The sequence below is a fragment of the Crocodylus siamensis genome, chromosome 7, assembly GCF_052110815.1.
Source record: "Crocodylus siamensis isolate JL-2025a chromosome 7, ASM5211081v1, whole genome shotgun sequence".
In the NCBI taxonomy this organism is placed as follows: Eukaryota; Metazoa; Chordata; order Crocodylia; family Crocodylidae; genus Crocodylus; species Crocodylus siamensis.
The window spans coordinates 85,208,790-85,223,192 of record NC_143401.1 but is presented as its reverse complement, the minus strand read 5'-3'; the positions used below and the strand labels follow the sequence as shown (position 1 = coordinate 85,223,192).

The 14,403-nt window shown below is 42.3% G+C and overlaps 1 protein-coding gene across 3 annotated transcripts in view; it reads right to left on the bottom strand.

The window, feature by feature from the left end:
* CACUL1 (CDK2 associated cullin domain 1) overlaps positions 1–14,403 on the bottom strand; it is a 78,727-nt gene that overhangs the window by 53,021 nt on the left and 11,303 nt on the right. For all 3 annotated transcript variants that reach the window (XM_090057747.1, XM_090057745.1, XM_090057746.1), the window contains exon 3: positions 11,802–11,904. In XM_090057747.1, the coding sequence (XP_089913873.1) occupies positions 11,802–11,904 (103 nt within the window). The remainder of the gene's footprint in view (positions 1–11,801; positions 11,905–14,403) is intronic.

Sequence of the window (14,403 nt, the reverse complement as noted above, 5' to 3'; positions counted from 1 at the left end):
ATGCCTGTAAAATGTTTCACACAATTTTCTACCTCCAGCCTGACATGCTCTGTTCTACTCCCTTCCCATTACAGCCACAGGCTTTGAAAAGTGCCCCTCTATACTCACTATGCTGAGAGCTGCTGAATTGTACAAAAGCAAGACTTATCCACTTTGTTAACTCTTTATGGAAAAAAATTCAGAGGTCTCATTGATTTTTTTTCCTTGTAGGCCAACCCTTTAAACATTAATGCATTCAGGTGCCTTAGCAGGGGCTCCAAGGCTTGAGCACAGGAAACTAGGGATCAGAGGAAATGCAAAAAAACTGAGAGGTTCATTGGAAAGTACACCTAGACATTATGCAGCAAGACAAACATTTTACGTGGAGTCAAACACCCACAGGCCATACTGAATGGACCTCAGCTCTCGACCTCTCCACCAAAGGGACAGTATGGCATGTCACAGTATTCCTTCCACCCATCATCAGTGGAAAATAAGGCACATTGTTATGATAACTCATACACTGACCTGAGATTCATTAAAGAGTTGCATTTAAGCAGTTTACAAGCATTCCTGCCAGTTTTAATTTTCTGAAAGCCTAGATTTACTTTGTCTCACACAACTGATATGATCTCCAAATCATAACTCCTCATAAATCATTTAAAACCCATCTACAACTCAGAGTGACGATGCCATTCCCATCATGCTCCCAAGTCCTCACTCAGCTACACGATGCACTCCTGTACCAGTCCTCATGCCAAATCGTTTAAAAACAGCAAGCAATTCTTTCATTTCTCCTTTTCACTAGCCTTTCCCCCTTTACTTCAAAACTTTCATGTTAAGCACAACTATACACAGCTCATGAGCAGGGATCCAAGTTTTCCTTTCACCGTGAAACAACACAGGAAAAGGCAATTTTCTCATTTCAAGGAGAAAAAGGCAGATTTTCTCCTTTAAAGAAGAAAGGAAACAGAGGGTTTCTCTTTGCAGGCTGGCAGAGTTCCAGAGCTCCCCAGCGCTGCATGTACTCCTGGGGAGGGGGGGCACATGTCCCCCAGATTTGTACATGGGGTGGGGGCAGATGCAGAGCAGGGACCCAGATCCACAGCCCCCTGCACCCCCACTCCCAGCAGCACCTGAGCCCTGGCTACTGCCCAGGTCAGGCAACAGCTGCTGCAGCCCAAGCACAGTGCAGAGCCCGGCTTCCCCACAAGCGGCACGGCTGGAGCAGAGCCCATGGGGAGGGGCAGCTGCGGTCTTGGGGCTCCTCACCCTGCTGCCTGCTCCCCAGATGCCTCCACAGCCCAGAATGCAGGACCCAGCATGGCAGGGCAAGGAGGCTCGGTACTGCCACCAGGAGCCCCGCGACATCATGGCGAGGTGCCCCTTGCCCACTTGGCAGCAGTGGAGGTGGCAACAAGGAGTTGTGCCCCAGCTGCTGCTGGGTGGGCAAGGGGCACCTCCCGGTGTCAGCACTGGACTACTGGCGGCAACACCCAGCCTCCCTGCCCCGCTCCACTCTGTCCTCCCGCACTGAGTCCTGTCCAATGGGCCACAGAGGCCCCCAGGGAAAGGGCAGCAGGGCAGACAGCCCCGAGCCTGTGATGTGGGCTGATAGCCTGTTTCATAGTTTCAGCTACTATGAAACAAGCCATCAGCCTACATCCCCCCACCCCACCATGCCACCCATGGGGGAGGGGGAGCCAGGCTCTGCAATCCTCTCCACTACAGCAGCCGCTGCCTCCCAGTGGCAGCAAGCGGGCCTCAAGAGCTGCTGGGGGGGGGTGGGCCTGCAGACCCAGGTCCCTGGCCCTGTAGCCCTGGCTGCAGGGGGCAGGAAGCTACAGGTGGGAACTGATGGGTAGTGGCCAGGGGACTGAAGGTTGGGAGTGAGGGGCATCAGCAGGGCTGGGGGGCTGTGGCTTGGGACTGAGGGGCAATGGCATGGGCAGGACACTAGCATATCAGGGCTGCTGAGCGCCACAAAGGGGGGGGGGGGGGGGGGGACAGCCACAGGTGAACCTGCATCCTGGTGAGTGAAAGGGGTAGACAGAGCTTTGATTTTCCATGATAAAAACCCCAAAATCAGATGCCAACATTTATAGGTATTTATAACTTACTATATTATAGTGATTGAGCCACTGGTAAGCGCCAAACTACTTTAAAATGGTAACTATATCAATAAGACATTCTGTTCAATTGGACACACACACAGACACACACTGACATGTCACTTTAATTTTGGAAAAATGCAGATTCCGGGGGTTTTAATTAGAGAATGTGCTACAGAGAAAACCAGGATCCCTGGTCATGAGGCATCTCCAATGACTTTTTAATCTACAAAATAAGCATTTGTTAATCATGCCACTTCTGCTAAAGCAATAGTCCAATTTTCTTTGTTGCCATTTGTGCCTCTGATGTAGGGTTTGAGACATGGAAGCAAGGGGGATCTTTAATAATATAGGAGTTTCTGGAAACAAAAGACATTTTCCCCCCTCACATCATTACGTCAATGACAATGACAATTCTGGCAGACATCAGCAGTTACCACCAGTTTCTTGACTGTCACAACAGTTCTCTCTCTGATGTTATCTGCACCAGACAGCTGGGGATGCACAACAGGAATTAGATCCAGTAGTTATGCAGCCACTTGATTGCTCCAGATTTGTAGCTGGATTGGATCCCTTTGCTCAGTACTTGTTGTATAAATCCAACCATGTACAGCAGGCAATTTTTCAGGGTTCATCTCAAGACATTCAACCTCTGCAGTCTCATTTCTACTGCTACAGAACAGTGGCAGTTGTGGACATTCCTCAAATACAGAAGCTGCTCTAATATTTTGCTCTTTGATTACCTATATTCTTTTATGATTATTAAGCCTCCTGATAAATCCACTTAGACATAAGGACAGAGTTTTGATAAAACCCTTTATTAGATTTCATAGACATTAGGGCTGGAAGGGACCTCGAGAGATCACCGAGTCCAGCCCCCTGCCCAAAGGGCGGGAAGTCAGCTGGGGTCATAGGATCCCAGCAAGATAAGTATCCAATTTGTTCTTGAAGGTGTTCAATGTAGGTGCTTGAACCACCTCCAATGGCAGGCTGTTACAGACCTTGGGGGCTTGGACAGTAAAGAAATTCTTCCTCATGTCCAGCCTGAAATGGTCTTGCAGGAGTTTATAACCGTTTGACCTCGTCATACCCCGGGGCACTCTGGTGAACAAACGTTCCCCCAGATATTGGTGGTCACCCCAGATAGACTTATAGGTAGCCATCAGATCGTCCCTGAGCCTGTGCTTTTTCAGGCTAAAGAGCCCCATGGCTCTCAGCCTGTCGTCATAAGCTCTGTTTTAGAGATATCACAGAGAACAGTGTAAACATAATTTCATAGCCTTGAACCTCCCCCTCTACCTCCTACCCCCATTTATAACTAGTTTCCATATATCTTCTCAGATTTCATCAAAGTGCAAATAATGGCACAAATCTAATTTGAGCCTTTTTTCTGATGATCTACGTAAGTCAGGCAAGTACGGCCAATATTATATTTTCTTAAGACTTCTCAGAAGTCCTCAGAGCAGAAACAGCACTAAACTGATGGTGGTCTCTGCTTTCTGTACAATAGCAAGCACACTGTGGCATTGAAAAACCACAGAAGTTATGTTCTTCACCAAGACTAGAGTGAAGTCCATGTCTGATGTCACATTTAAGGCACAACTGACATGTAAATGTGTAATATGTTGCTACCTGTCACTTTCAACCAATTTATGGCACCATAAAATGGCAAGCAAACCACAAAGATATTATGTATATAATAGAACATCTTTGTGGCTGGTTTGTCCAGTGCCATAAATTGATGGTACGACTCATGCCACCTGATGTCCCAGGCGCAACAATGGGCTGCTGAGCATACAGGTTGAAAGGGAACCCCCTCCTGAGAACCTTGCAACCCATGAACTCAGGCACTTTAAGGCAAGCTGGTACATTTGCAGTCATGTCTTGCCAGTCAGCATGCCAGGCCCTTGGCTGCCAGACACACTGGGTTAAACTCCCTGGAGGGGAAGAGCCCCTAAGGCTGCCTCCATGCCTTCCACTCCCCTTCCCCCCAGCATCCTGATAATGACACAAAGAACATGTCTAGGGAGTGAAGACTACACAAGAAATGGAAATGTCTAAGCACAGGCTTACCTAAAACTCCTAGGCTGCTTACAGACATTAAAAACATGCTTTCCTGGAAGCAGCACATGAGTTCAACCCGTCTCTGCAGCATCTGCATAGATCAGGCACTTCAGCAAGGGATTTTTGGCACTTTTATCTAACAACCAATTCAATCAGCTATTAGATAAAAGCACCAAAAGAGCCACACTAAAGCACCCGATCTATATGGGCATTGGGCAAGCTGGATCCAACTAAAGTGACACCTCTTCAGGGCACATGCAGGGCTAATTGTGGGTGTGCATGGGATTTAAAGTAAAGGGCCAGGTGTGTTTTGTTTTTTTAAATGTCTGTAAGCAGCTTTAATGACAAAATTCTAGTCATCACAAACTGACAAGAGTCTTTATAGCAAAAGATGGAAAGTTGCTCTGAAGTGGAAGATAGGGATGAAAATAAAGCTGCTAAAATCTGAACACTGTAATATTGTGCTAGAAAAGATTTGACATTCTGCCACAAACTCTAAAGAACTGGAAAGATACAAATACTGCCCTTTTCACATGGTTTTTATCTAGTCAAGCTACTTTGTGCTGGTTTTTAAAAATCATTCTGTTTGCATAAAATAACCTCATTTATAAATTGTAAACAGTCTCCACAGATCCTCACACAGTCTTAATTAAGTGATTCGACAGTTCAATTGCTTTTCGTATGGTGCTGTTAAACGTATCTAGAACAGTAAAGTTCAAGATCAAAATGAGTGCGTACAATGTTTCCACTCTGACAGCCAGCAACATTTTCATTTCCAGGTTGAACAAAGGAAATACAACAATTAAAGCTGCAAATACAACAATTACAAATGCAACAATTAAAGCTCAGCCTCCTTCAACCTTGCTGCTTAGTCTTGCACTTCCATTTTATGTCCACCCATGAAGACTGTGGTTACTCCAGTACAGAATATTTAAGCAGGACTCAGCAATCCATTTCTAAAATGCAAAAAGCAACAAGTACAAAAGCAATGCATGTCTCATAATGTGTAAAGCTACAAAGTACATGGGGAATGCAAAAAAGCTTTCAAATAGTTAATTTGCAAAGGAAAAACTAATTACAAATTTAAAAAAAAAAAAAAAACCTCATCCACCACAGCACTATTTATTCTAAAAAGAATGCTACTGTGTAGTCCATAAGGCTACTGCAATAAAGCACTGTACTATGCTGCTTTCAAAATAACCACATATCTACACTCTATTGCCACCTACAGTGCGAGTAATGAATATCAAGTTAATTGCCAACTGTACTGGAGAGACGTTAGTTTTGTTACCAGAGTACAAGACGAAAAACCCTTTACCAATCTGACTGTTACCGTTAAAAACTGTTCAACTAAAGTAAACAGAAAGAGGGACGCCTTAAGAGACCAAGCTAACAAATATTTTCAACAGCAATGGTCTCAAGTCAAAAGTGAATTGCAATGGGTTCAGAGACGAGGATAGATTTTCATAATACAAGGAACTACTAGAAAAGAGGAGACTAGAGACACCCAAACTGTTCAAGTGTTGTTTAGATATTTGACAATTTATTTTTTTTGTCTGGGACAACATTTTAAAGGTGCACCGATATATCAGTGCGTATCGGATCTGCACTGATAAAAGGAAAATTGACACTATCGGCAAACGGCTTTTTTTGCCTGGTGTATGTAGCCAACAATGTCACGGATAAATGTCATGTGCATGCATGCAGCCACAACATGCACCCAGCCAGAAAGCATTATCCAGCCAGTAGGTTGCAGGGGGAAGGGGGAAAACAGATTGAGGCCCCCACAATGAGGGAGGGAGTGGTGCTGAGGCAGAAGCAGGCACTGCCCAGCCAGGCAAGGCAGGGAGCGGGGGCAGCAATTCGGAGGAGTGCGGGGGGGGGAAGCAGCTCCATGCCACACAGCTACACACCTCCGAGGGAAGCAGATTTGTGCATGGGAGGAAGGCTGACTGCCCACTGCAGGCTCAGAGCCAGGGACTGCGCTGGCTTCTTCCCAGCATGGGGGCTGGGTCGGCTGGGATGGCAGTCAAGCAGCAGCGACTGGGGGGGAGCGGGCTACGGGATGGGTTATGGCCACCCCAAAATTCACTGTAGCCACTCCTCCCAGAGCACAGCCCCAGACCAGCCACAACACCAAGAAGAGACCAGTGTAGCCCCTGGCCCCAAGGCCACAGCGGGCAGCCCACCTTTGCCCCATGCACCAATCCAGAAGGCACATGCCCCCCATGCCTCCCCCAGGGGTGCACACAACAGCAGGGACCCCCCCCAGCTCCATTCTGTACCCCACTCCAGCTGGGAAGCACCTGCCCCAGAGACACTCCTTCCCTCATTGTGGGGGCCTTGATTTGCCCCCTCCTCTCCCCCACCACAGACTTACCAGCCAGACGCTGCTCTCCAAGCTGCCAAGCTGTATATCAGCTAATGGATCAGCAACAGCCAATATAGTTGGTTAATTATTGGCCATTGGTATCAGCCAAAAAAAAATCTTTATTGGTGCACTCCTAAATATTTTGCTTGCCTGCCATTTTATCTTGTTACCCTTTTTGGCACAAAGCTGCAATTCTCCTGCTTTGTGGTGGGTCCCATCACATCAGTCCAGAACAGTGTTTACCTGCCATGGAGGAACTACAGATATCCCCAACTGTTGCTTCTGCCATCATAACCATGCCAATACCTCCAGAAGCAACTAGCAGAAAATTTCAGGCTTTTATTTGGACCGTGGCTCCCCTTCTTTACCTTGGCATCTTATCCTTCCCTCTTTATAAGCAGCAACTACTTTCCATTTCTTCCAATTGGTCTTTGAAACGCACTTTTACAGTGAATAAGCTCCAAACCAGGGGTGCACAACAAGACCTCGAGGGCCTCACATGATCTGTCATGAAAACCCTAGTGGCCCACCCTGTTTATTAAATGAAAAGTATTAAAAAAAAATCAAAATAAGTCCTGAAATTTGTATGTGTGCCAACACACACTGCTCAGTTTCCCTTTAGCAAGTATGCCATGAGCTTATATCCAACTCAGAGCAGATCCCATGAGTGGCAGCCCTCTATTGGAAAGCATATCCCACAAACAGCCCTCAAGTCAGAGCTATGCACCTCTGCACTACTTGCTGCTCACTAACAGGAAAGCTGGTTCAGCTTGTTTAAAGAACTTGGAGAAATTCAAATCATAGCAAGCAAAACTGAATGAGACAAAATTGAACTGGTTTCTATAAAAGGCAAAATTTTAGTACCCTGTGATGGGCCCTGCCCCAGATATGGCCTGGGTGCACCCTCAGGACATAATCCCAGTGTGTTTCTACATCTTTGGGAGAGAACTGAGCAAGGTGCTCCAGAGGCCAACTCCTTGGGGAGGGCTGAAACACCACAGACCATCTCACTCAGACTTTGCCAGCCCTTAGCAGAGGGGATTTTGCCAACTAGAATGATCACACCCTTGTCTGGTTATGCACTCATAAAATAGAGGGATCCCCCTTTCTGCGGAGTGGACAAGTCTGAATGGTCAAAATACTCTGGGATCATAAAGTATCGGTGACATCAAGTAGGTTACAATAAGGTAACTAAAGGATTTGATATACAAAAAATTAAGAACAAATATAAGAAATCAGAAACCATGTGCTGAGATGCATACAAAGATACATGAGGAAAAACAAAGGAAAAAACAAAATCAACCTATTCTTAGCATGCCCCTAATATCCAAGGATGTACTCCCTAGTCAGCTTCCCAGGTCAGCAAGCAGACCCTGCCTCTGACCTCAAGCTGTAGTCTTCTACATCTGTCAGCCTGTCTGCGTAGTCTGCTTTTCTCTAGCTAAAGCAGTTGTTCACAACTTTTTTAGACTGCGGATCGACAAGCTGCAGACCGGAAGTGACTGGTATACTGCAGACTGGCAGCCAACCCTTTTTTATACTCAGGATAAAAAAGGGTTGGCTGCCAGTCTGCAGTATGCTGATCATTTCTGAACTCCCAGTCCAGCAGGTGACCCACGTTCCTTCGTGGCCCGGTACCAGACCACAGCCCAGGGGTTGGGAACCTCTAGACTAAAGGATTCTAGCCTCTCCTGTACCCAGAAAAAATAAAGCAAGTCATACCTTTCTTCTTGCTCTCTCCCACACCGACAGGTACATGCTTATCAGATGAGAAATCTTTCCTGATACAATTAAGACCAGGAACATAGCTGTATCTTTTCAAACACCGATATTTGCTAATCCAATAGCCATCTGTCTTGTAATTGCCCCTGAGTAGGAAAGTTCTCTCCGTATCTAGGCGTTACTCTTGGACACCCCTTCTTTAAAGTGGCTATTTGAGAGCAAACAATGCTTGAAATGCTAATTTTCAGCCACTGTCTCTTCTAAGCACGAATAGTTGAGGATCACTCAGGTTAATAAGTGCTTTCCTAAAACAGCCTTGGGTGTGATGTAAAGATATAATCACAATTACATTTGTATCAAGTACTATAATACAGACAGACAAAAAATGATACAGCTGAACAGCTTCATACAAGCTAGAAGAGAAGACTAAACAGCACAGAAGTAAATCTAATTTAGGAGAATATCCATACAGGTCATACCACCAAATCCAAAGGGCAACTTGGGTTTTACGGTGAATTCATGACACCTTACAACTGTATTCATATTAGCTTTAAACTAAATCTGTAGTTTAAATATTAATTACATTGTCGTAGTTTAAGTCACTGTCTTAATAGCTTCCACTAATCCAAAGAGACAATGCTGATACTGATTTAAGTAAAACCAGTACAAGTTGTATGTATAAATGAGGCCTTAGGGAGAAATCACATCTTGAAGTAGAAATATTAAAGAGTGCCCAATTATACAGAACCACGCAATTAACTCATCCATTTAATCTACACCAAATACAAATTGCACTTTAAGAACTTAGATTCACGGAGCTGGAGGGAAAAGTAATTATGAACCCAAAACATTCAGGGAGAATAAAAACAAAGAAAATAGTTAACATGTCAGGATACGGCTTTTTCTTGTTGGAAGATTAAGGGTCGATATTAAATGTGTTCCTCCCTTCAGTGAGTAACCAAGGAAACACACACACACACTATACATATCAGCACCTTAATTTAGCTAAACAGAGGTTAGGAGGATCGAATACGCTGCAAAAAGTGTCATTTTTAACAGTAAATATTGCAGCTATTACTTTGAAATATTTGGAAATAGCTGAAAGCATATGGGAACACTGCCCTACGGAAGGAATCCAAAGCACATTTTACTGCATAATAAATCTTTATAGGCAATTGTACCTGATCACTCGATAAACACAGCCAAGTCAAAGATGCTTTGAAAAAGAATTAAACTGTGAAAATGAAAGATGGCTAATTAAAATGTCTACCTCCCCTCCTGCTTAATTATGAGTACATATAAAAAAAATGAACACACTGTTGAAGCATATTTTGGAATTCTCCAAATGCCAACATACAAATAAGCTGGTAGAAACGGACACAAGTGCTCATCGCAATAACTGCCAATGAGTTTTGCTGCACAGAGGTCTTGTAGGAAAAAAGAGGCCAAACAATGGGTCTTAAAATCTGCAAGTCTCAAATCATATGACCGATTCGAGACAAAAATCATCTAACAAAGTCAAAGGTCACATCATGCTCTGTTATAATCATCCTGTCACCTGCCACAAGGTGCATCGAACCTATGCCAAGAAGCTGTTGCAAGAACACAGGTTGCACTAAGTAGTTCTCTCAATTATTCTTGCAATAGCCTATGTCAAAACAGCACCTTTGATTTTAACAGGAGCACTGTAATGCATCTAGGCACAGCAAACTTTAATCTATCTGCCTCTATAAATTCTGAAAAACTCGAACCTCACAGTTGGCTGTTTTGGACTCTTAGTTTCAAAGTATAGATAGTTTTGCAATATAAGTAATTAATAGGGGTGTGTCCCAGCACATTCCCTCTTTCACCATAGGGGTCTCGATCCACCCCCTCCCTACGCTCCCTCCCCCACAGATTTACCGGCCGGACACTACTCTCCAAGCTGCCAGGCCGCATTCCTGGCCACACGCATGCTGCAGCTGTGCACATGCATGTGGCATTTAAATCGGTGACATTATTGGTTATGCTGGCCAAGAAAAGCCTATTGCCAATAAGGTCAATTTTCCTTTCACTGGTGCCATGCCACTGTGGACCAATATATCCCTGCACATCTGTAAGTCATGTAATAAAATGGTATTACCTGCACTGGCTTAGACAGTTTTATAACAATGGTCAACAGTGCAATTCAAGCATCAGTTGTAGCAGATGATCATAATTAGGATCTACTTAATTCCTGCTGGGCAAGGCTGGGTTTTTCTCCCTGACAATTCCATGCCAAAAATCACAGTGATTGCCATTTTTGCAGGGTTCACAGAAACCACTTTTTTGTGGATTCCAGGAAATCATGAATAGTCATAATACCTATAGTGGTTCTTATTGGGGAATTAAGACCTTATGAAGACTTTGTTCTGATTTCCCACTTACTTTACAGCCCTGAAGAATACAGTAAACAATTCCTAGTGATCAAAATAAAAATCTACATACCAAACAACACCTTGCTTTCCAAATTTAGTTTCAATTTTATGAACTAAGCAATATTAGGGAAGCTGTGAGTTATTGTCACTATGACTGCACTATTATATTTTGATGGGTCCATTTATTTAACAGCCAAAAGTAAAGCAGATCCAAATAATATTCAAAGCTATCTTACAATCTAGTTGTCACTTATCCAAAACATTGTTAAAAGTAGTTGGGTTTTAGAAGGAAGTGAACTTTCATTTTGTTTCCTTGTCTCCTGAATATTTGGAGTTTATGCTCAACTTCTGCATCACACCATTGACATATACTCTGTTCTAAAAACTGAGCAAGTCAGACACCCAATTACAAAGCTCTTTACAACTTTGGTTAAACTATTAACTATATGTTGGTACATAGAAATACAGAAATATATATGGACAGAATGACCTTAAGAAGAAAAATAAAATATAGCAATCATCTTCCATTTTCAGTTTGCCATCTAGACTATGGTAAACGCACTGTCAATACTGTGATTATTTAAGAAATATTAACTCAGAAGATGCAAACACTCAACACATACAAAGAAGTGAATGCAAATTTAAGAGAAGTGCAGAATGTGATAGGATCATATAAACTGCATTAAGATTGCTATAAACCACTGACATCTAGGGACAAGTATGAAAAATACACAACTGTCCCTAACACAATCCATATTAAATACTACCCAATTTATACCGCCCTTCCAATTTAATACTTGCAAGTTCTCCTTACATGGAACAGATCTTGCCTAAATGATATTTATGTAACCCATACTATGGCTTTTATTTTAAAAGCACAACCAATTTTAGCCCTTATGGTTGGGATGACAACCCATCAAACACGAGCCAAATATGTAAAGCAGTGCTGTGCAATTTGACCTATCCTGTGTGTTACTGCCTAAAAACTCAAAAGCCTCTTGGTATTTTTTAGCGTTATACCAATTTACTAAAATTGAAACCAGTAGAGTCTTAGTAGCAACCCCTCTTTATAGGCCATTTATGCTCTGTTCATACTATAATCAAAAGATCCTAGGGGGAAGATGGGGGTGGGGAAAAATAGATTGTGCAGCTTCTTACCTGCAGCTCCTTTGAGACTCTCTCTAAGTGGTTAGTTATCTTTTTTATTAGGTCACTATACATCTGCTCCGAATGCTGCTGGCATACACATTTATACACACAACTGCAGAAACAAATATAGGAACAAATTATGAATTTACACGCTTTGCAATGGAGGGCAACAGACTTCACAATATTTTGTTCAAGTCAGTTTAGGGGTGACGAGGCAACTCTGACCAGGGTGGATTTGATTTAAATCACTGGTCAGAAAGCCTCAATTTAATAACTTTCTACAAAAACAACAATTCTCATCGTTTGATATAACCTTAATACACAATTCACAACTCAAAGAGATAGATGTAGGTTTCATTTTTAGAAGGTACACATTATACAATTTAAAGCAGCAATTTATTTTGATATTTTTCAGATTAATTTTGAAGCTACATCAGAAAACTGAATTATGATTTGGTTATTTTATTTACCAAAGCTAACTGAAGCTGATACTTGTGAAGTCACTGAGAGGTAAACTATCTCCAATTCACTAGATTAATCATGGATTTGGGGGGAATACTTTTGCCACACTATGACAGGGGAATATCAAATGAGTGCTGTAGCGATATGCTATTAGATTGGGGCTTTCTTCACTTTCCTCTAGATTTCTGCTCATCTGTGATTTCTTCTCTCTTTTATGGTCTGGCAAACCTGCTGCCATCATACATTTTCCCTTCTACCATACCACTCCCTCACTAGATCTCAAAAAAATCAAGGGAGAGGCTATACTCAGAAACCTGACCCTCAAAACTTCTAGAATATTCTGCTCAAAATGTTTCTGTTTTGTTTCTACTACCCCTCCCTCCTTGCATTTATCTCCAGACTCCCTCTCCTTGCCCAGATCTACTCCACCCCCAACAATCCTCTATTTATTTAAGTTCTTGAAACTTTGCACTTAGGCAAGGGCTTAGCTGTGTATACACAAACCTGCGGAGAGAATAGAGTTGAAGGGTGGGTAATTAAGTTTGTTATCTCGCATTCCCATATACTGCTCTTAACAAGGATGTTATCTCTGGAGAGACAAATCCACAGTTTGAGAACTGAAACTAAGCGTCACAGAGTACTGTGATCTTCTAATGGGATCTTCTGGACTGAGCACTTGAGTCCCACTGGGTAGAGTTGTTTTCTTCAATCTTTACTAAACTGTAGAAGAGCCTCTGGGAACCCCATAAGATTGGGCCCTTAATATAGTCCATGGTCCGTTGCAACCTATTTATAAAACTTTTCTAAAAAGGTTACATGAATATATTGTCGCTAATAGTATATAATTAGAAGTTATAATCCCTAGCCCATGAGGATATCGTTAAGATTTAATACATCTTAAATTACAAATAACTCTATATAGGGTTTTTTTTTAAAGCATCTTAACAAAATATAATAAAAAAAATGAGATTAAATTAAAAAATCTGATTTTTTTTAAATAGTTAATTTTTAACCACCCTGACTTTGACAACCAGTATATTAGAGCTACAGTTATGGTCTCAATCCTACCATGAACTCTGCGCTGGAAGACCACTGAGCCAGCATAGATTAAACCCTAAAAGTATTCTACCTCATAAAATTACATAAAAATATATAACACTGGTAGTCATAAAGTTATAGCAAACTAGCATTTACATATGCTTTAAGCCATCAAAAGCCACAAATTTAGACACAAGGATAAAACTTGGCTGGTCACATCTCAAAATCAGAGCACATAAATTACCACCCATTGTCTTGAAATGCAGTATAAATCCTCATCTTCACAGTAATATGAAGACTTGAAGTGAGGAAGACAAAGTCTTAGCTCTGCATTTTATGGTGGGGCCTGATTAGAATCAGACTATCAATTTTACGTCTGATTTTTAAAATGTTTCATTGTTCTTCCATCATGTACATCTATATAATGAAAATACACATAAAACAGTGCACATAAACAATGTACATTGCTTACGCCAAGATGATAAACTAAGCTCATCATGAGACCAGTTTATTAAAACTTTTCCAATTATTTTAATAAGATCTGTGTTCTTTATCCATGCAAAGCTGCACTTTGAAAGTGCAAGTCAAATTAGTTATAGGTCAGACAGGACACAAGTCCTATTCCTGGTTCTAGACATCTCCATGCACCTGTTTCTGGTCCCTGTTCTCTTGCCTATTAGAATGCAATTAAGTTAAGGCGCCTCTTACTATGCACTTGTACAAGTATCTATTACAAAAGGGTCTTGTTCACAAACTCTAGGTGCCATTTTAATTTTAAAAATTTAAAAAATGAAAGGCTAAACCCAGAGATATAAACCTTCTTTACATCCCTGATAAAAAGCACCCAGTTTCATCAACTCCAACTCCTTTGTTTCACTGCCACCTGCAGCAAATGTGCAATATAGACCACACTATGAACCGAAGAACAGGACCTCCCAATAATGCTAGTGAAGTGGTAGGGGTGTAACCTACAGCTTCAGAGGCAGAAAAGCAAAACATCAATTACCATTAACCTGTCTAGCTACTAGAGAATAGTTTTTGGTAGGATTACCATTAACAGAGACAATGAGCCCTTTCTGATGATGTTCTTATTTTGTTCCTTTAGAAGCAC